Source organism: Ursus maritimus, unplaced genomic scaffold (genome assembly GCF_017311325.1).
Source record: "Ursus maritimus isolate PB19 unplaced genomic scaffold, ASM1731132v1 scaffold_29, whole genome shotgun sequence".
NCBI classification, from domain to species: Eukaryota; Metazoa; Chordata; class Mammalia; order Carnivora; family Ursidae; genus Ursus; species Ursus maritimus.
In genome coordinates, this window is record NW_024425452.1 from 22,820,988 (window position 1) to 22,845,042 (window position 24,055).

The 24,055-nt window shown below is 37.0% G+C and overlaps 1 protein-coding gene across 1 annotated transcript in view; it reads left to right on the forward strand.

Moving 5' to 3' along the window:
• Positions 1-24,055, forward strand: part of COL19A1 (collagen type XIX alpha 1 chain) — a 299,548-nt gene that overhangs the window by 22,012 nt on the left and 253,481 nt on the right. Inside the window, exons 5-6 of the mRNA XM_008684899.2 lie at positions 19,494-19,617; positions 20,879-21,154. Of these exons, the coding sequence (XP_008683121.1) occupies positions 19,494-19,617; positions 20,879-21,154 (400 nt within the window). The remainder of the gene's footprint in view (positions 1-19,493; positions 19,618-20,878; positions 21,155-24,055) is intronic.

Genomic DNA, 24,055 nt, shown 5'->3' on the forward strand with positions numbered 1-24,055 from the left:
GGATGTTTTCACTTCTTGATGAGTAGCCTAATAGTTAAGTTACCAGACAGGGTTGTTGAGAATCTTTGCATTTGAATTCCCAAAGGAAAATTGCGTTCATCATCTTGTTGCCTATCCTCAGATGCTCTGTGTAAACAAGCTCCCTCGCTCACTTTTTCCTTGAGAAAACTTTCTTTTAAACCTTCTATCTTGTGATACTTTAGGTGCATTTAGTTTAATGATGTGGTTCCTTAAAAGTGAACCACTCATTAATTGGTAAGAAATAAGAGTTACTTTCTCTTAAGGATGAGAGTGATCTGCTCTTGGGGGATGGAATGGGTGACCTTCAGGTGGGGCATGTCAGCAGATAGGACTGTACAGGTCTGTGCTACCGTGGGTAGCTTTTAAGGAGGCTTCATAGGTAGGGATTAAACCCTCAGGATACAGCAGGTCTGTATTTGGGTATTCATATCCAGTAAAGAAGAGTCAATATGTATCTCATATATTTCACGTAGAGAGAGATTTAGATGCTTTTTTAACTAGTAGTAGATAACTTTAATTAAAGTATTTAAGAGAGGCAATAAATTTTGTTCTAAATATTAAGGTGCATTATCTCTCCTGCCTTCTTCCTGACAATTTGAACTCCTGTAATTCTGTCCAGGTGGCTGAAGGATTGGAGGGAAAACTTTTTAAAATTCACTGGAACTAAATATAAGAAGATTTAGCCAATTTTATGGAAATCTTTGGAAATTGAAATCTTGCTGCCACATTTAGGCAATGCTATTCCCCTTTGAACATGCGTGATAATAGATATTAGCCATGACCTGACACTTAGTTTCCGACCTTTAGCTCCAAATCATTGCGCGATCCCTGGGCTATCAATGTAAGTAAATTCCCTGGCTCTGCAGAGCAGAACCCTGGTACCTCTACTGCAGGAAACTGGAAGGTATCTGGTTAAGCTGACTAGCCAGTGTCAAGTAGCTTGGCTCATCTCCATTTACATTTCCCTCACGGAGCCAAGTATGCTAGGGTGCTCCTCTTGCATGATGCCATTTTGATTTTTCAATGAGACTGGAGTAAAGTTGCAGCTATTTATGTGTTTGTAAATAAGCTTCCTTGCAGAATCAGTATGGGAAAAGGCACATGCTATTTTATATGGAAAATGAGGATTCTTTCTGTGTCTGAGGTGATTTTTATAGTTCTGTCATCTTCCAGGTGAGATTCATGAGGGGAGAGTTTTAATGCGCATGTTGGTCAGATACTTTTGGGCACCCTCAGTGCCTTGAGCCTGGCTTAATGTAAGAATCCCAAGGGCGACTCTGGCAGGGGCCCTTCAGATAAACATTATTGTACACGTAAAGGTGACAGGCTCAAGGAACATCTGAGGGGCTTTATATGTTTGGTTTTATTTTAAATTTGTGTCCATTTCTCCAGTAGTCCTTGGGATAGCAAATGAAAGTATTTGTTAAAAGATTTTGGGTGGCATGCTACCTAGTTTTGTGGAATTATCTTTTAGAGGAGATTTCCTTGGCTTGTATCTCCACATATCCCTGGTTGTGCAAAAGAAATAATTCATTATTTCTATATATATATTGAGAGCTGTATCCCAGATGATCATATTCTGATTATCTTTAAATTGCGTTTTGGCAATTATCAGGGTAACGTGGTAAAGTTTTGAGAGAAAATATACACAAAACATGCCCATACTACAGAGCACCTTATTTTCTTTGTATAGTATGGTTCTTAGGTTTCTTTAGTGCTTCTATAGAAACATGTTTTAAGTAAAAAAATGTCTCAAATAATGAAATAAAAATGTCTTAGTAGTTGAATATTTTAGAAGAGCCGGTAAGTGTTGAATTCCTGTGTACTGTTGATTCTGAAGGGGGCAACAGTCCCTTTTTTAACTGGCCAATGGGGAAATTATTTGATTTCAAATATAACAGGGAAGTGAATTTCCTGATTTATTATTGAATTCGAGGATAGTAAAGAGGCTTGTTTCTTGGGTTCTATGACTGATAGCTAGTGGTTCTCTGAAATACTGTGTTCAGAAGGATTCTGAGGCCATAGTAGGTTCAGCAGATTAGAATACTGTGACCCATTAGCAAAAAAAGGGGAGACAAGAGAGCTTATATGTGTTTCCCATCTGTAGTCTCTCTGATTTAGGATGATTCCTATGAGCTGGTGTCTTTTGCAACTAAAACAGTTCCTAAGAATGAGGGGAAACAAGGCTATGTGTGAAAAGATAATCAACACAGATTAACTTTAATAAGATTTTATGAGCTTGGATAGTATGCTAGACGCAGTGGCATAATTGACAGATATGGTCCCCTTAGCTTTTGTTACAAATAAATAAATCTCCAGAGAAGAGGAATCTTCTCTCTCTCGCTCTCTCTCTTTCATTAAATTGGTGGTTGCTTTCTGGAAGCAAGGGCTATTTAGTTTCACAGCTTTACACAGGAAAAAAAAGAGCTGGTAGGAGCTATTTTCATTTGCATTTTATGTTTTTTTTAAAAAAAACATAATAACCCTCCACAAGTAGGAAATGCCAAATTATGTATTTGTAAGATAGGTAGTGTTTTTAGGAGTTGCTCAAGTTCTCTGAACCTTAACAGTTCCCTTGGAAATAATCCTAAATATGGGGAAAGCTGCTTTGTATATTGTAGCCCGATCTATACCTTGTCCGTACTAGTGTTGAAAGATTTACCCCATGCTCATGTCTTGTCTACATGGACCTTTACATTACCTCCAGATTTTTATCATTATAAATAATGGCACAATGTCCAGGAAAGCTGTTTTTCTCTGTGTTTAGAATTATTTCCATAAGATTGATTTTTCACAGTGGAATTACTAGTTCATTTTTAGACATCTTGATATATACTTCTAATTATGTTTCATCATTGTTTTATCCTTCTATTCTGTGTAATACCCAATATCTTCAGTAGCGTTAGACATTATCATTTAAAGATTTTGTCATTAAGTTTTGTTTTTTAACTAAAGACTTGTAGAAATTACCAATAAAAGCTGTAGCTTACTATATAAGCATTAGGGGTTCCTGAAATGTTTCTGTTCTGCTAAAGGGTGAATAAGAGGTAACATTCAGGGGCGCCTGGGTAGCGCAGTCGTTAAGCGTCTGCCTTCGGCTCAGGGCGTGATCCCGGCGTTCTGGGATCGAGTCCCACATCGGGCTCCTCCGCTGGGAGCCTGCTTCTTCCTCTCCTGCTCCCCCTGCTGTGTTCCCTCTCTCGCTGGCTGTCTCTCTGTCACATAAATAAATAAAATCTTTAAAAAAAAAAAAAAGAGGTAACATTCAACAGTCACGGTAGTGAATGCAGGGTGGTATAGAGCTCCCGCTTCTCATTCAGTAAGCATTTAATGACTTCACTATGAACTGGGCACTTTACTAGGCTCTGGGATTACAATGGTGAAAGAATATGGGTCTAGTCTTGCCTTCTGGAACCTGCTGGAGAGACACATGATGTAAGGAAAAACTGCACTTCTCTCTTGGCTTGACCAAGAAGAAACTGAGATGTGTTGCCTTCTATCATCAAGCATCGGCCATGGGACTCAGTGCCACCCCTTCTCCCAGAAAGGCTAAACTTCCTTTAGCACCCACACAAGGCTGATTTTCAATCTTTCCCTCATAAGGGCTGGTTTTCTAACTCATCTTGCATTTTTATTGCTCTTCTTTGGGACCTCTCCAAGTTCTCCAAACCAGTTAGATTCTGTGGCTCAAAATGATGTTTAGAATTCTGATACTGAAGCTTCTGATTTCAGGAGGATTACTTCACAATTCCATTAAACTATAGAGAATGACTATTTATGCATCTCTTGGGTTTTCACAAGGGCCATCCTATCATTTTGTAGAGAAGAAGTTTCCCGTGTAAGGAAAAGTGACTTAATTAAAAAGTTGTCCAGCTGTTTATATGAGATTGAATGACTGTTCCACATAATTCTTATGTCATCACTGCATTTCCTTAATTATAGTTTGCCATACCAAAAATGTGAGGTGAATCATTAAGTCATACTTTCTTTTTATTTAAAATATGATTTAAGGATTTTATTTATTTATTTATTTATTTGAGAAAGAGAGCACACAAGGTTGAGCAATAGGCAGAGGGAGAAGCAGGCTCCCTACTGAACAAGGAGCCCGATGCAAGACTTAATCCCAGGGCCCTGGGATCATGACCTGAGCCGTAGGCAGATGCTTAACCAACTGAGCCATCCAGGCATCCCTAAGTCATACATTCTTAAGATGAAAAGAAAAGCCTGATAGGTTCACAATTACTGAATTCTTTAAATCATACAATATAGCCAAATTACATATATTAGATAGAACAGAATTTTAAGAGAATGATTATACAGATTTTAGGAATGTGGGAAATATTTACATCTCCATCACAAGAACCCATCACGAGAATCTGTTATTTTTTTCTAAAACATTTAGGGATGCAGATATATTCCAGTAACAAATTGCTTTGTATAGAAATGGCTTCTAAAATGTAATATAATATGAAATAATATTAGTTTAGTATTTCCATTTACCAGTTTTGAAAACATTTACTATTATCGTCAAATTTAAATAAATTGTGATTTTTCTCCTTCAGATTTCATATAATTCAATAGGGTTTGGGGAACGGTAAAGATTATCAGTAATTGATCATATATGTAGAGACTTAACAATATTCATATCTATATTATTTTTGTTTTGTTTTATTTCATTTCATTTCATTTGTTTTATTTCATAAAGAACATTTAACATGATATCTACCCTCTTAACATACCTTTAAGTGTACAATATGTTATTGTAATTGACTATGGTACAATGTTATACAGGATGTCTTTAGGTCTTATGTCTTATTTTATTATGGCTAATTGCATGAAATTATCTTATCTTAAAATGTCCTTATGCCAGTTACCTTGAGAGTAATGAGGTGCCAGTTATATATACTACTTGGGAGTCATAATAATGCAAATGCCATCATAAAGTAATAAAATTAAGGTGTTCTGTTTTGGTAATTACTTGGCCCAATTTGACAGGCATTGATTAATCTACTACTGTTAGATTATATATTTGATTTTTCTTCCCTCATCTTTTTCTTTTTTTTTCTTCACTCATCTTTTTATCCAATAAATTAAATTTTATGAGAGATAGCAGAGCTTTTGCTTGGGTGGGGGCTGTAAGTATGTATCTGTGGAGTGTGCGCTGCAGGTTTTCAAAGTATAGAAAAGAAAGAAGCATATAGGCCCATACTTCAAGTCATCATTAAGCTTATTTCACCCGTAAAAATGCTGTGAGGATTAATTAGCTATTAACCTTAGGTGGTTGCAAATGTATTGCTTTTATAATGGCTGTAAACCTAAATTTAAGCATGATCTTAAATTTATAAATTAGCCAGAGAATTGACTGTGGTAATGCATGATGTTTTGTTATACTAGTGCTGAAGAATAACTTTATAAGAAGTCGACAGTTTTTTTGTAGATTTATCAGAGTCTGTGTTTCGTAAAATAGCATTGAAGAGTCTAATCTCCATTCTCAGACACAGAATCAGGTAGTGAAATACAATTTTAGTTTCAATGGTAAACTTTGAAATGTATGTCAATCAAGGAAGAATAATTGTGTCAGCTAATAAACTATTAATTTATTATCATTTCAATTCCTTCAACTTAACCATGAAGGGTAATCAGAAAATAAGCAGGGTAGCCGAAAGCTGCTTATGTTATTTTATGTGACTCACATAAGCTTGGTATACCTTGTCTGTTGCCTCATTTTAGTTAACACTAACATTCCCTAAAATACATGTGTTCTGGATTAGGTGAAATTTTTATAATTTTAAGTTAAAAGTAATATATTCAAATAATTGACTTTAATAATTCCTCTCACCATGGCTATATCCGTGTAATTTAGAAGCAATCACAAGTTCAGTGAAAATTTCAATTAATATGGACACGCGTCATAGCGCCGTGTAGAATTAACATCTGGTTGGTTGAATACGAGATTGAATTGGCCAGATGTTTTGCACCAAAGGTATTCCTCCTATTTGAACCATCTCAGCTTCTTCTCTCTACTTCAGAATTTCCCTGCTTCAGCTGTCCTCTCTAGAGGCGACCCTTCTGTTTTAACCCCTTCACTTGTGCTCTTAATCTTCTCCCTGCCAGCCTCCTCTAATACTTTGATCCAGCCATGATCCCCTTTGCTCTTCTGTTTTCAGTGTCCCTCTCCACAGTATCCTGGCCTCTTAGTCTACAAATATATACTTAATCCTTTTCTGTTCTAGAAACATTTTCCTTTGACATCCCTCTTACTCCCAAACTTCCCAAAGGAATAATGTTACCGACTACTTTTATTTCCCCATACGTCCCTTAACCCCCTTATATCTCACCAGGGCTTCTTGAACACTATGGAAATTTCTTTCAAAGTTGCTGGTGACCACTGTCCTGTCTCAAATACCCTGACCTAAGTATTTATCTACACTGCCTTTCTGTACTTGTTTCTCTCTACCTGTCATATTTCTGCCTGTCATATTTGCTGATTTGAATCTTATACTTCCTAGAAAGTTTAGTATATACCCTACTTTCTAAACACAGTCCTCACTGATGTCCTCAAGCAAAATTCCTTCCTTTTGTGTGGTTCAATATACTTCTCATGTGATGCTGATCTCATTCTGGCTCAGATAATCTAACTGTTCCCAGGTCTCATTAGTATTAGGTTCACATGATGTCATATTAACATCAGTGCCTAAATTGTGATGATTCCTACTTTCTACCTGCACAACTGTAGAACCTCAGCCCCCTCTTAAAAACAACTCTTGTTATTTGGGGAGCCCCAAGAGTGTTGCACGTGTGCTCATTTGTCCCTGTATTCTAATCTCCTTTTTTAGGCGCATCACCCTTGCTTTTATTGGCAGTCCTCTCCATGAAAATGCTGCCTCATGGGCTCTAACCAACCCCTATTCATGACTGTTCATCCTCAGCCCTCAGGTGCCAGAGCTGCTCTGTGGCTTACAGCTGAGTGGGGTGTGTGTGTGTGTTTCGGAGGGTGAAGGCATGAGTTCAGTGATCCTCTCTCTAACTGTCCCCTGGACCTCAAGGCCATGCCCAAAGCACAGGGCCGCACAGTGTATTTCAATCAAATGTAGTTCAATCAACTCTTGGCATTCTTTTTTCTATGGCACGCAAAACCTCATAAATTTGGACTAGGGATTCCTCTCTAGTACTTTTACATTTCTCTCTCTCTTCTAATTTACCCATGATAAGAATATAAAATTCCCTTTGGGAGGGCCTGGGTGGCTCAGTTGGTTAGGTGTCTGCCTGCGGCTCAGGTCATGATCCCAGAGTCCTGGGATGGAGCCCCACGTTGGGCTCCCTGCTCAGCAGGGAGCCTGCTTCTCCTTCTCCCTCTGCCTGCCACTCCCCCTGCTTGTGCTCTCTATCTCTCTGTCAGATAAATAAATAAATTTTTTTTAAAAAAATTCCCTTTGTTTGTGAGGTATACAGAATAAATATTTTATAATATACTGTCCCTATTATTTCTCAGTTCAGCTTTGATGGCAGTGAAAGAAGAAATTCTAACAACGTATTTCATTTGATTGCCAAATGATGCAGAAGACTCACCACGTGCCAGGCACTGAGGATTTAAAGATAAATAAAGACATGGTGACTAGCGTTGAGTTATTTCTGTCTGGGAAGATAGGTATGGTGACAATTAGCTGTTATGGAATATAGTAGCAATCTTTAGATGTATCTATACAGATGAAAATGACGAACAAATGAAGAGATGAACAGAGGAAGCCATTTTGAGGGAACTGGGAAAAGCTTCACAGAGGATGTGTAAGGTAGAGGCTTGAAGGATAAGTACAGATTTACCAGGTGAGCCAGGGGCCAATGTGCAGTACTTGGAGTATCATTTAAAGGTCAGGGCAGTTTGAAAAATGGTAAGAAATCCCATGTGGTAGTGAACACAGGTGGCGAGAGTGTCTGCGGGATGGAGGAGGCTGAAAATGGAGGCTGAGGGTTGTTCTGAGCAGACTTACATGCCAGGCTAAGGCATTTGAACTTTATATAAAAAATAAAGTGAAAGGTGAAAGGTTTCGACGATCTAAAGGAAACCACAGTATATCAAATATACCTCAATAAAGTTGTTTAAAATAAAGTGAAGGTGTGAGAGCAATAGCATTACATTCTAGGAAACAAACAAACAAAGGAAAAACAGCTGAATATATGCCCCTGGGAAAATCACAGCTTTCGGTTAGGTCCGAATGATCCTGAGGCAGAAGCCAAGCCCCCAGACTCAGGAAGGACACTTCAGTTCTCAGAGGACCACTGGGGTTTTTTTTTTTTTTTTTTTTTTTTAAGATTTTATTTATTTATTTGACAGACAGAGAGCCAGCGAGAGGGAGAACACAGGAAGGGGGAGCAGGAGAGGAAGAAGCAGGCTCCCAGTGGAAGAGCCTGATGTGGGGCTTGATGTGGGGCTCGATCCCAGGACTCTGGGATCATGCCCTGAGCCGAAGGCAGACGCTTAACGACTGAGCCACCCAGGCGCCCCATGGGGGTGGGGTTTGACCCAGGATTTAGGTTCTTTTTTTGGGTGGAGACACCTGAAAAAATTAGCCTTCCACGCGTTTCTGAAGGGTGGCTCCTCTGGTGCCTCCTTGATTTTTGTTATCTGAGTGTCATATAGTAGAAGGGCTTGTTTTCAATGGGAAGTTATTTACAATGTCATGATGAACAACTGCTAATCATAACAGACATATGATTATCAGAGAGTCATCCAAGCTTTGTTTTCCCATTAACAATCTATCTGTCTGAATCCCCTTAGCAAGCAAGCACAAAAGGCTAAGATTTCAGAGTCTGTGGCTGTGGAACTCAAACATCACCACCCAGCTTGGAGGAAAGGCATTTCAGACAAACCTTCCAGGCCCTGCTAGCCAAATTGCTTGTAACGTGACAGGTGATGGTGGGTGTCAGCTGGGAAAGAAATGACTTACTATAAACTCCAAGCATCTCTCACTTCACTCTCAGGAAATGTAACTTGTATCATATTTCTCTTCCTGGAAGATATTCAGCAAGTCAAAGGCCCCATTGATACTTGTAAATACGGAAGTTCTTCATAAACTCTGCCTCATGCTTATTTAGAATGGAAGAATTAATTTGGAAGCCAGTTCTTGATTTTTAAAAATAGATTTTTTTTCCATTTAGCCATTTCATTTTAAAAGTAAAAAAGTAAATAAAGGTTGGTCTTGCTAAATATGATCTGGAAAACTCACTTCATCCCTACGAAAATAGCACTTTTAAAAAAAGGGCTTTGCTTCAAGCCTTGTGCTATGAGCTAGTTGAAGAATTACCTCTGGAACTATTGTAATTAGTAACTAAATTTTTTAAACACTTTGCTATCCAAATATGTACCAAGCTTGATTTTGGGAACACCGTATACAAAATGAAATTTCTCTAGAATGATTATGTTCTCTTTCCAGTTTATGAGCACTGAAATTATGAAAGCTTGTTACTCTTTGTACTTCCTTTTTTTTTTTTACCTCTCACTTCTTGCCTCACATTCCTTATTATTTAGTTCGGTAAAAGAACAAAAAAGAAACTGGCAGTCGTGATTTTTTCTTCCTAATTCCCTTTTATTCTGCATTTTGGTTTTTGTCCTTTATTTTTTCTATACATGAGACAGAGATGTCACTTGCCATAGTACAAACCATGGTCCTTCTAGGAATGCTGAACAAATACATCATCTTGAATTTGCTGTACAATGAAATTACCAATTACTTAATATACAAAGAAGTAAAGAAATTTATGAGCTTCATTATGGTCTTTATTTTTCTTGACAACAAACCACCAGGGCCCACTCATGGAAAATAAATGAGATCCCCTCCCTGATTCCATTTCCCCATAAAACAACTTTATCAATAAATATTTGCACGCACTTTGAAAGAGTGAATTATTTTTTGTTTTACGATTTTTCATGCTTGCAGTTCTCCCCATCTAGAAGGGAGGATGAAAAAACAAGCGTTTATCCATTTAAGGTAGTTCTTATTAGTTTCTCATTAACTGGACGGCCAAGAATGCCTGTGATTTGTTCGGCTGACATCCTTATGTCCCTGAGAGACACTTCAACTTTATTGAGTTAACTTTGTGTATAGCTATGTTTGACATTGATTTCACACCTTAGGGGATGAATGGGATAGAAACTTACACTGATCTCCACGCCAGGAAAGCATTAATGTAGGATCAGTGCTAAGGGTTCTCCTTCCATAATCATTTGAAATAGTCACATTTATGATTATTAGTTTCACATTTTAAGGAATTACTCGTCTTTTTAGTCAGGTTACCATTCCATTGATGTTCTTCCTAATGCATTAAAATCCCAATATATTTTCTCACCAGTAGGATAAATACCAAGGCACTTTATATGAGAACATTTCATGCTTTTCTTCACATTGCATAATTATTTGTATATATGCTATTCTCAAATTTTTATTATTTCCCAAAAATTGTACTCATTTTTAAAGAAATGTTTGGTGATAAATCCCAATTTTTGTAAGAAATGATCTCTAAGGAATATAGAGAAAATACTCATGATTGGTTATCACCTTCAGTAGCACGGATGTCTTTCTTAAAACCCAACAGATCATAGCCCTCTTTTAAATATATTACTGTGTGGTTTCAATACTTCCTTATCTGTGCTCAAAATATGATTAAGGGAAAGAACTATAATAATCTTCCCCTCATGGCTACTGGTTACCTAAGCTATGCAAATGTCATAATGAATGCTTTGCTCTGAGCCCCATGTATGATTTATTGTTGTTTTTAATAGTATCATGATTATAAACATTTTAACATTCATTTCTTGATACTAATATTTGATGTTTATTTATATTCTGCCCATCTCACCTAGTACTCAGAAAAGTAGTTTTTTTCCCTTCCTTATAGTCGCATAACATTATTTTTAAGTCAGGTCAGTAATGATGAGGGAAATTTTATTCTTAACTCAGAGGATGCAAGAAACTTGATATACTGGAAAACACTGACCTTGGAATTAGAAGTCCCGAGTTCAAGTTCCATCCTGACCTCTGTCTGGCAGAGTGATGGGAACAGTTATTCAACTTCTGTGGCTTTAATTTCTCATTTTTGAAATGAGATGGTTGATCTAAATTACTCTAAAGTTTCCCTTCAGCTTTAGGACTGTAGAACTACAGGAAACTATTATGTGTAGCTTCTTACCATTGAAACATTTCCAAACACTGGAAGACTTCTGCCGAAGGACACTTTTGGTGAAATCTTCTTGGGGCAGCTCTTCTATTTTGCTGTAACCCATAGAGATTTAAAATTTCTTTTCGGAAGTAAGAACACTGGCTGTGTTTGTTCGTGAACTCATTTCGTGTCAAACTGTTTGATTAACCTGCTTTAAGTCATATAGAGCTTGATTTTTTTTCCTTCTGTTTTCTGGCTGAGTGTGATGTGGCATAGTTTTAAAGGCCTTAACTTTAAAGCGTTATGCAAATACAGGTGTTTGGCACATGCCAGGACTGGTCTCAGGTATCATGATGGATTTTCCATGAATGGAACAAATTTTTATTTGTGCTTCCTCTATCCCAGATCCTAGTCTAATGGTTGATTTAGAGCAACAAGTCTGGCAGAGCCCCTGTTTTCATGGAAATCGCGTTCTGGTGGTTGCAGACAGGCAATACATGTGTAAACCAATACATTTTTTTTTTTTTAAGTTGGGTAGTTATAAGGTAATGTGTTAGGTAGTAACTGAAGTGAGAATAGCTGTCGACCTTCCAGAGAAGTGACATTAGAGCTAAGGCCTGAATAGTGAGGAGAAGCCATCTAAGTGATGACTTCTGGGAATGACCATGCTGTGTTTTGAGAAAACAGGAGGTACAAAGGCCTAACCCCTCAATAAGCTTCGTGTGCTCAAGGAACCAAATTCAGGTCATTGTGCCTGGAGTATGGGTACCACACAGAGACTGGAATAGGAGATGATGTGTCAGAAAAGGCAGGGGTCAGAACAGATAAAGCTTTGTGAGCGATGATCAAGGATGTGCACATTTTATTCTAGGAACCATAGGATATTGTAGGAAAGCTGTAAGTAAGGGAGGAATGATGTACATTTGAAAAGCTCCTCCGAGCTGCTGTGTGAGGGCGAACCTGTAATGGAGGGGAAAGAGGAAGGACAAACCATCACTGGAGTCCTGAGGAGAAATGGTGGCAGCTTAGACTAGTGAGCGACAGTGGAGCTGAAGCAAAGTAGAGTCAGGATCTATTTTGGTGGTAGAAACAGTAAGACTTGCTGATGTTGGGTGTGGTGGAGGAAAATAAAGGAAAGGTAAGATTCAAGAATGATTTTGGGGCTGAAAAATGTGGGTGAATGGCCACGCCTTTTATTGAGATGTGGAATTCTGGTAAAGGGCTGTGTTGAACAAAGTTCAATTTCAGTTATTTAATTAGAGATGCCTTTAATATCCAAGTGGAGATGCCCAGTAGCGATTTAGGCATGTGAGTTGACAGCACAGGCAAGGAAAATAGTCAAGGTTTATCTTGGTTCCATCTCCCCTTTGGCATGACCTTTCTTTTTGGAACTTTCCTCTTATACGCCCAGTGATGTTTGTGTTGCCCAGGGATCAGGACAATGACATTTCAGTCTTCTAACTCAGGGGCATTTCCTGCTCTGGATTTATTGCTACCTGTCTGTGTCTTCTCCATTAACTTCCTTGCTTTCTCACAATCTCATAGATCTCTGTTCTGTGCTTTCCAAGGTGAGAATTAATTATTAGACCATTTGTTAGTATTATGTGACCAGTTTCTAGGGACTATTTTAGTGGTAACAGAGCTTATGTTTTATAAACACGAGCATTTTCCAGGGAGGAAGAAAGCTCTAATAGTAGAGTATTGGGTGTTTTGGCTTGTCAGCAAAAGTACTTCATAGTTAGGGAGAATCTCTGCCGTCATACCATGTATACAAAAGACAGTGGATGTAGAATCCTCTTTAATAACAATTACACATGCACAGAATGATTAAATGTTTCCTCCATCTCATGCCAAGATCTTTCCTGTAATACAGATACGTTTTAGACATCATCATTTTATTTATATTTCTTAAAAATTTTAAATAAATTCTGACCTGCAAAGGATTATTCATTAATCAAGTGAGAAGGAAGATCTAGAGAATGTGGGCAGTATGCTTTGTAGATAAATACAGCCCATTCTTAAAGTCCTATACAGGACTAATTCCTTCATGTTTAATAAAGTGTTCATTTGTATCCAACTTCACGAGTACAGGTACTAGTACTTTGTAATTAGATATTCTGTTTGAAGTATATGGAGAAAATATTGGGGAAAGTGTATTTTCATTTGAAGTTTCTTTCATCTTGTCCTACTGCTTCAGTGACTGAACCATTCTGAAGGCTTTAGATTGGGAGTTATAGACTTCTATTAATTCTTACCTCCCATAATAGAAAAAATCATATTGTTAATTCTCCCTCATCTCTGACCTTGAAGAATATCAGATTAATTTATATTTCACTTTAAAGAACAGAATTATTTTGTCCTAACCTGAAAATAGTAGTGTTGTTTTACAAATGATCATTAATACAATTTATGCTCATTGTAAAATTTGAAGAAGTAGCAAAAATATAAAGAAGAAAATTTAAAAATCTCTCTTAATTTTAACACTGAGAGGGAAGTACTGTAATGTTAAGATCTTTATGAAATCAGTTTTTTAGTGGGGTCAAATCTCACTGGTTCTCAGAACTGGACATTACCTTCTGCCATAACTGAACACTCTAAGGAGCCCTACTTTTTTTTTTTTTTTTTTTTTTTTTTAAAGATTTTATTTATTTATTTGACAGAGAGAGAGACAGTCAGCGAGAGAGGGAACACAGCAGGGGGAGTGGGAGAGGAAGAAGCAGGCTCATAGCAGAAGAGCCTGATGTGGGACTCGATCCCGGATCGCCAGGATCACGCCCTGAGCCGAAGGCAGACGCTTTAACGACTGCGCTACCCAGGCGCCCCAGGAGCCCTACTTTTGATTCTCTGCCACTTCCCCTTGAGTTTAATAGTGTTTCTTTCCATTTTATGATTGAACAGAGGGCTTCTATACATAGAGAACATCAGAGAGAAGGTGAAAACTACATTTTAGATTTTTTTCAGCATTGAAATAAATTACAAGTTCAAAGGAGTCTAAAATATGTGAATTATGAGGCTTCAGAGACACTCCAGATTATATCTAGAACTAGCTCTCTCAGGGGCTAGTGTAAAGAGGACTCCACAAGCAGCAAATTTCCTTTGGAACCTTTGGATAATTTGGAATGACTTTAGTTTGGCTCTCAGTGACTTTTACTTAGTCATATTTAAAAAATTGATTTTAGATCGAACACTTTGTTAATTTGGCATATGTCCATTCTCACCTGTCCATGAATTTGTAGGTGACTTTCATTAATGTGAAGAAAAGTAGACAATGGGAAATAAAAGATTAATTACACTTAAATTTTAATAAACTTTGAGCTCTTGAAATATAGGTTAGTATTAATTTATGTGGATGAATTTTCCATTTACAGCATTGAACTACATACAATGTATATGAAATGAAGGGAAGGTAGAAAATAGTCCGATGGTAATTTCTATCCAAATATGTACATATATATATATATATATATATGTGCAGTTTAGCAAGTAAGGATCAACAATATTTTTCTTAATGGGAATATCACTGAATAAGCAATGGATCGAATTTCTTATAGGAAATTACACTCCATTCAAAAATATTCAAGCATGGATATCTTACACATAGCAAGCTGTCATTATATCTCTCTGGTAACAGACCAGTAATCCAATATGGCCTCTTTTATAATAGAAACCTTGGCAAGACCCAGAGAAATTATTCTGTGTCACATTAAGTGTGCTTGTGTGGTATAAACAAGAAACATAGTCTATAAGAACTGATATATTTTGTAATTTGTTGTTTTTAAAATGGAGAAATTTTTCTTCAAAATTTACAATTTTGGCAAGCAAAATCATTTTTGGCTTTGAACATAGAACAAATATTACTAAAAGGAAAATATAGTAACTATAAGGATTTTTATCCATTATAAACTTAGACTAAGAAGAAATCAGTTTTTCTGTAAACATAACTAAATTTATTTCAGTGTATTATTTTAATACTGTATTTATCGCATATTAACATTATTAATATTAATAATATTTTCATTTATTTTTGTCACAGAAGGAACCTTTCATGAGATATATTTTCAATTTTGAGTTAGATTATTGAAAAATTATTGGAAAATAATTATACTTAGTTTTAGGAAATATTAAAGAATTCTATAAATTATAAGGGTGTCTTCATCTGTTTCATTTGCTAGGTCACTCGTTCATTTAACAAATAGTATGTAACATATAACATATAGCATGTAACAAACAGGTAGATCGTCCCTTGTGGCACTGCACTTGGGGTTTGTGGATGATACAAAGATAGATGAAATGCTTCCTTGCCTTCAAAAAGCTTGAAATCTCATGAAGAGATGTGACAGGAGCTTTTGTGTCTAAAATCCTAACCAATGAGAAGAAAGGTGTTTTCATGGTTTTTTGCTTTGTCACACCATCAAGCATGCCAACATAAGTAGTCACTGTTTTCACTTTGTTTGCACAGTGTTGGTCTGGAAAATGTTTATGAAAAATCTGAGTTGATTGCCAAAGTGAAAACTCTAAACTTTCCAGATAAAAATCTAAGTAATTTAGCTTCTCTTGAAAAATGGGATCATCTGGCAACACTGGGCCCACTTCCCATAAGGTAACAATTGGCTGGAGCTAAACAGCAGCTGCCTCCTATAGATGGGTTGGGTTCTTAGTTTCCCCCAATCCATGCCTGTGACCTCTACATGAGGATGGGTGTCAGTTGCTGTTCCTTCCTCTGTTTTCTGTGTATGTGTGTGTGTGTGTGTGTGTGTGTATGCGTGTTTTAAGATTTTATTTATTTATTTGACAGAGCAAGCACAAGCAGGGGGTAGTGGCAGAGGTAGAGGGAGAAGCAGGCTCCCCACTGACCAGGGAGCCCAATAGGGGCTCAAACCCAGGACCTCAGGATCATGACCTGAGCAGAAGGCAGATGCTTAACTGACTGAGCCACCCAGGTGCACCTGTGGTTTTTGTTTTGTTGTCGTTATTGTTTTATAAAAGTCTTAAGAGGAAAGTGAAATTTTCTTATATGCATATTTCTATCCAAGATGGAAAAACCTAAGCTAAATGGAGAGGGCCATGTGGTTTTTGTTTTGTTTTGTTTAGGTAGCTTATATCTGAATTCAGTCCATTAATTGATTCATTTAATAATATTTATTGAGTACCCACCTTGTGCAGGCACTGCTCTAGATGCTGGGAACAAAAAGGTAAATAGGATACACGAAGAACCTCAGGACGCTTACATTCCTGTTTCCTGGCCCCTATAGGGCCTGTGATTGTGACCCCTGGTTTATATTAATGAGGAAAGGATATCTTCAGTGTTAAAACCTTCAGAAGGATTGAGGGGAATGGGGATTGAGAAGAGGCCAGTGGATTAGCTGATTGGAAATGCTTTTAGAATGCAAGAGAGTTAAGGACTAAGTGGGTAGTAACAATGCAGATATTAAGATATTTGTGAAAGAAGGTTGGTGGATAGATGAGAGGACGATATGATGATGTAGCAAGGTTGGAGGACGTTTTGTTTATTTTGTAGCAGGGAGAAGATATGCATATGTTTGTAAACCAAGATTAAAGAGGCATTGGAGAGGGAGAGGTTGAAGATCTGAAAGGAGTTTTAACCCTCTAAAATGCAAAATCGACTGTAGAAATGGAGTTGGAACAAAAGAGAAAGAAAGATTACAATATATTCCTTGAAGTCAAAAAGCAGTTAGAAGATGTTAGAACCTGTGTATTGTTGGGCTGGAGTTTCTAGTGAGATGTGGGCCAGTTGACCTCAGTGGACACCCAAGAGACTTATCACTTGGGGGAAACAGCCTCTGCAGAAACTGGTGAGGGATGGGTGTATGGGTGTAGTGTACCTCCTTTTTCATCATACAACCAGACAAAAGGTGAGAGGTTTGTTAAACTTATTATTGAGAGAAATTGAGCCAGAGAGCCTCCAGATGCAAGGTAAGCAGGATAGTGAAGGCAGGAAAGAGGCATGGCACCAAAAACAGAGGAATGAAGCAAAATTCTGTACCAAACTGTAGGACCCCCACATACCCACTCTGCTTTTAGAATGCCTGCATCCAGATGAATACTCTTTACCAAATGGGACATAAAAAGATTCTTCTTTGGAGAAACTGAATGTCACTAGAGAACTAATCTTTCTACATTCACGTTTGAGGGACTTTCAGTGAAATCCGCCAGCTGATCAGGCTATGCAGTGAAGTTTTTCACTGACACACTGTGCCAGCATACATGAAGCTTGCAATCAAAGTTCAGTGCTTCATCCTTCATTATATATGGATTATAAAAAAAAATTAGAGTGTAGCTTCCAGCATGGAAGAGAGAGGCCAAACTATCAAAAAGGAAAAATGAACCTATATGAAAGGAAGATGTTCAAGGATGCAGAGAAAAAACATTTAAAAACCCACCTAATTGATTATGTCAGGGATTTAAAATATTGCATTCAGGATATTTTTAAAAAGAGAACAAAAGCGAATCCTGGTAATAAGAAAATAACAAAAATTGGTGTCGAATAGATGGATTGGAAAATAAATCAGGGCAATACCCCAGAAAGTAGAATAGTAGAATAGCAGAATAGATCATTGGGATAGGTGTTAAATGGTTGTCTGAAGAACAAGTTCCTGAAAGAGAGGATAAGAGAAGATTGTATAGAAAGAATAATAAAAACTTACAAAACTTTTTTTTTCAGTAATGTGCAACTCATATTCAAAGATATGTTCAATACAATGAATGGGAGGAAAATCTTGAAATAGTATTGTCAAATTCCAGAACACTTGAAATAAAGATAGGATCCCGAAAACATGAAGGTGGAGGGTGGGGTAAAGGAGGCAGGAAATTAGAAGAAAGATGGAGACACAAGTTACCACATGTGGGGGTGGAGTGGGAACCTACTGTTCTGTTGAGGTTTCCTTTTTAAAAGTTTTGATGCAACTAACTAGTTCAAAATGTTCATTTGGTAGTTTATGTTTTGGTGTCACTTCTCAACTATACCTGTGCTCACCTTCAGGTTTATAGGTGGTCCCAAAGAGAAATGGCAGACATCAAAGCCACATTATTTTGTTATCTATCTATCTATTTATCTATTTGGGTACACAGGAGGGTTTTTTGTTTGTTTGTTTATTTTTATTTTTATTTTTTTAATGATTTTTTATTATGTTAGTCACCATACAGTACATCCCCGGTTTCCGATGTAAGGCTCGATGATTCATTAGTTGCGTATAACACCCAGTGCACCATGCAATTGTTTGTTTATTTTTTTAAGTAAGCTCTACACACAATGTGTGACTCAAACTCACAATCCTGAGATCAAGACTCCCATGCTTCCACCAACTGAGCCAGCCAGGTGCCCCCACAGGAGTTTTTATTATACTATTTTTATGTAGTTCAAAGATTACATAAGAAAAATTTTTTGAAATTGTATAGATAATAAAGGGGAACATACAGATAAATTTTAGCACATACAGGGGCTTGAGGCTATTTTATATAGTCATTCACTAAATTGTCTGGTATGGAGAAGGTGGTCAGTTTAATAACAAAACAAAATGGAAAAAACCATCACTCTGAAGTCCCTCTTACTGGTCAAGTATTACTTCCACCCTGGCTTCTTGACTGCCCATCCAGCTCTTTTACACATACACAGTCTTATACTTTTCCAATGAGTATTTATTATTAGCTAAGCCATGATTCAGGATCCCAGTGTGGGGATCACCACGTACCCAGGTCCCCCTTCACCACCCTGGGAGAAGGATGGAAGAAAAAGGAGAGGTGGGTGGAGCCAGTTCCAATCTTTCTAGGAGATGTGCCTTCTGCTCCATGGTTGACATTCGGGCTATGGGACAGAAGACTTGTGCACATGCCAGTACCATTCACATGTGGAGACATCACCTCCTTTAGCAGTGGAAGTCCAGGTAGTTCTGCCAGCAGTTCTTGGTCTGGTTCTGGTTGGGGAAGGAGCCATTGAAAGAGACAGTCTGGTAGCTCTTGATTTTGGATCTGATGTCTTCTGCCATGCTACTGGCCCCTAAAGACACCCCTGAAGCACTCGCAGCTCATGGTGACTCTCAGCAAAGATGCCAGAATCAGACCAGAAGTGGAATTAGCATTTTATTTGCTTTTTAATGAACAGTGTTACTTAAAGCAGTACAGTAACGGTCATTGTGAAACCTAGTTTAATAATGGTGACTTTACAGAGAAAATTCCATTTTGGCGACTTTGTTTTATTGTGATGGGAAAAAAATATTGTGTTACAAAGAACTTCATACCTAGATTTTCTTTCCTCACCATCCTTAGTGTTCTCACAATAATTCTTTGTTTTCCTTCCCCAGTAAGATATTTCCCAAAGGCCTTCCTGATGAGTATGCAATAGCAGCTATGTTTCGAGTACGAAGAAGCACCAAAAAGGAACGGTGGTTTCTGTGGCAGGTTTTAAACCAGCAGAATATACCACAGGTAAGGAACTGTAGAGTTGTGCTTATTTGTCCTATGTGGTATGCCAGGTGAATCTTGGCACAGTGTGCACAAATTTGGAAGCAGATCTAGTATCTAAATATTCTTTTAGAGTAATCATCAACAGGAAAATGCAAGTATTCTCATTGTTAGGATGAGCTTGCTGAGATCTGTACTATGATTCATATTTTGTCTAAAGACACTCAAATGACCCTCCTTTCACAACTGCTTCATTGACACTAAGTCTACCTTACTAATAACCTCTTTATCTCCTATCATTTCTGATATGTATTATTTTTAAATAATTCATTGATTGTTTCATTTGAAAGTCCATAGTGAGTGAAGAGGTGGGATATAAATATTGATTCCATCAATAGAAAGTTTTTGAACACATGCTAATGCTGGTTAGTAACAAAGAAATTTTTAAAAGTGTAATTCCTTTATCAGGGAGCATAATGTCTTAAGAGGATGGCATCTAAGAGAAAAATATACTAGAGCATAATCACAGTATGACAGGTGCAGCAGTAGAGGTAAGCTCGGTGCTGAATGGGGACTATGGGAGCATAGAAAGGGTAGCTTCCTAAAATGGAGCACAGGGAGAATGAACCCAAGAATACTTGTGCAAGAGATGACATTTGGGCAGAAGGATGAGTGTGCCAGGACTCCAGGTTGGGGGCAGGGGATGAACCTCAGTATTACTCATTGGCACCTTACATTTGTGTTTATTTCTATAAATATCCACTGAGTTTTTTTTTATTTCACTGGTCTTTTAATCTGTTGATACAGTCATAATTTGATGATGGAAAGAGGAACTGAACTAAAAGAGTATATCCTTTATGAAAAGGTATTTTCTCTGCACCATGCAAATCATCAAAGTTTCAAGAAGTCGATCTCAGTTTTCATGCTAAAAGAAGTGATCCTATTCTTACTCTTTTTAAATTAAGTAACATTTAATTCTTGAATTACTCATACAGAATTATATATATATACTTAAATATACACATACATATAAATATATACTCTCAGATGTTCTGTCAAGAAAGGAACATATTACATTCACCAGAATGCCCATATTTAAAACATTTTTGTAGCTGGATATTTGCTATTCTTTTGTATTAAGAAATCTGGTGGACACAGGTGTCATCTAAAACATCTTACTAAGTGCCTCAATTATACCAACATGCATCTCTAATTTTTAATTTGTGTGCTTTAGTAATTTGAACCCTGGTTTTAAAACATTCAATGCTAATTTACATTTTTGCAGGTTTCTATAGTAGTTGATGGTGGAAAGAAGGTGGTGGAATTTATGTTCCGAGCTCCTGAGGGAGATGTGTTGAACTACATTTTTAAAAATCGAGAACTCCGTCCTTTGTTTGATCGTCAATGGCATAAACTTGGCATTGGTATACAATCCCAGGGCATTTCACTCTATATGGATTGTAATTTAATTGCAAGCCGGCATATAGATGAAAAGGACACTGTGGACCTTCGTGGAAGGACTGTTATTGCTGCACGAGCTTCCGACGGCAAGCCTGTGGATGTGAGTTGTGATGTTGGTTATGAAAGAGAACTAGTAAAGTTTCTAAATTAGATACCTTATTAAAACCTCTTTCTTTAATTACTATGTAATACATTCCCTTCTCAACACTGTTTAAATTAGCCATCAGATGTGTGAAGCATAGCTATGTATTTCCAACTGTATTTTCACATATATTATCTTCTATTTTCACCCATTTTCTTCAGCCTGTGAATTTAAAAGAACTAGGTCATGCCTTAAAAAATAAGATTATTACAATTAAATTCTAGTAAAAATACACCATGATACAAAAAGTCAACTTGAATAAGCTTATGTTTTGAGTAGAAAAGACTAGAAAAGATGAACTTTAAATTAAATGGTCCCAGATTATCTGATGTTTCCACTCAAGAACAATACGCTGTTTGTTCATCCTCAGAATAGCAATAGTTTCGTATTGCAAACTGTTTCTCATAAGCTTATAATGGTTTTTCAAGGTTCTGCTGGACTGAAATGTAGCTACTAATTGTGTCAGTAGGTCATTTGGATGAGAACAAATGGCTAGCAACACCCTTTCAGATAAAAAGGTCCTTTAAAAATCATTTTTGGTGTTAAAGTGATAATAGATTTATTATTGATTTCCCTAGAGAAGAAGGCCTGTAATCCTAAAAAAATCCTTAAAAAGTGAGATATCTCTAAATTTCATGACTTCAGATTTTCCTATGGGTGGAATGATGAGAAAACCCATAAAAATAACCTGAATTCAGGTCACCAGTAGGAATTGCTAATGTATGTAACAGTTCATTTTTTTTTTCAAAACTATAATTCTGTACAAATACATATTTGGGCAGTGTTTTTTTCTAAATGCCTCTGTGGAAGGAATCATGATAGATGATTAATAGATGGATAAAGATAGTATATGTATAAACATATATTCAATAAAAATATTTTTAAACTGTTTTCTCTTAGAAACAGTGAACAAATCAGTGAGAATGCCATAACTAGAGCTCAGTGATGATCAGCAAAATAGGTCAGAGTAAGAAAAACCAATCATGGAGGCAAGACATCATGACACTGTGGAGAGTGAGCCGGTTTGGGGATCAGACAGATGTGGTTGTAAATCCTAGCTCATCTACTTAACTGTAATGATCTGCTAATTTATCTTGTTAGCTCTTAATTTATCTGAGTCTCAGTATTCTCAGTTAAAAAATAGTGTTGGTAGAGTTACTTAGTTACAATTGTACAGAGTGTGTACTGTAGTGCCTAATATGTGGTTAGTTCCCTTTATATTCACTTATTTATTCAGGGCCAGACACTTCACTCAAACCTGGCCTAAGAGAATGGAAAAACAAAAACAAAAACAAAAAACAAAACACTGCTTCTCTTTTCTCAGAGATCTTGAAGGCTAATGGAAGGATAAGTCTATATCAGTAAATGGTAGCTGCCAATAATAATAACAGTATTGATTGTAACACAACAATACTAGACAGACCTTCCAGAAAGGTCTCTCCAAAGGCAAGGGAGGAAGAGGAGACCATCAGTTAGAACATCAGAGATGTAACTTTCAGCAGCATGTGGAGTGTCTGTAGATAGGGAGTTAATTCAGGGAATTCTAGCAACAGTATGAGAGAGTAGCACCTGCTGCAAGTACTAAAGTTTGGGACTGGAGTTTGGGATTGGAACATCTTTTAAGACTAGTGGGAGCAAAGTGGGCTCTGTTTCTAAGACTGAAAGAACTAAGCATATACTGAAATAAATTCAGAACCTTTGTGGGGAGATGGTAATAAGAGAGAAATAAATTATTGCAAGAGCAGGTTCCAGGCTCAGAGCTCATCCTCTGAAGGTTGAGTGCTATGTCCTGTGTCTCATTAACTTCTCACCCAAGAAAAGAATTGAGCCCAGAATCTGGAGCTGAAAAATATGAGGCATGTCCTCTAAAAAGACACAGTGTAAAAATTATAGTATTACAATGGTTTCATATTTATTGTGGCATCTTACTTCATTTGAAGATAAAATTAAAGCCATACCCCAAATGAGGAGACAGAGGAATATGTTCCAGATGAAAGAACAGCACAAAATGACAGCAAGAGACCTAAAAGAAATGGAGATAAGTAATATGCCTGATAAAGAATTTGAAGTAATGGTGATAAAGGTAAAATACTCACTAGACTTGAGAAAAGAGTGGAAAACTTCAGTGAGACCCTTAACAAAGAGATAGAAAACATTAAAAAGAGCCAATCAGAGATGAAGAGCTCACTAACTTAAATTAGAAATACATTAGATGAAATAAATTATAGACTAGAGGAAACACAAGAAAAGATCAGTGACCTAGAGGACGGAGTAAAGGAAAGCAATCAAACTGAGCAGGAGAGAGAAAAAATAATAATAATAAAAAATAAAAATAGACTTAGGGAATTCACCAACATCATCAAGCATAATGCTATTCACATTATAGGGAATCCAGAAGGGGGAGAGAGAGAAAAGGGGAAAAGAAATTTATTTGAAGAAATAATAGCTGAAAATTTCCTGAATCTGGGGAAGGAAACAGAAATCCAGATCAAGGAGAAACAGAGAGGTTCCAGCAAAATCAACCCAAGGAGGTCCACACCAAGACACATCATAATTAAAATGACAAAAAGTAGTGATAAAGAAAGAATCTTAAAAGCAGCAAGAGAAAACAGTTGCATACAAGGGAAACCCCACAAGGCTGTCAGCTGATATTTCATATATTCAAAATGTGGAAAGAAAGAAAAAAAACCTGCAGCCAAGAATATGCTATGCAGCAAGTTAACATTCAGAATAGAAGGAGAGATAGAGATTCCTACATGAACACAAGTTAAAGGAATTCATGACCGCAAAACCAGCCCTACAAGAAATGTTGAATGGAAAGGAAAGACCATAAGTAAGATTTGGAAAAGTAGGAAACAC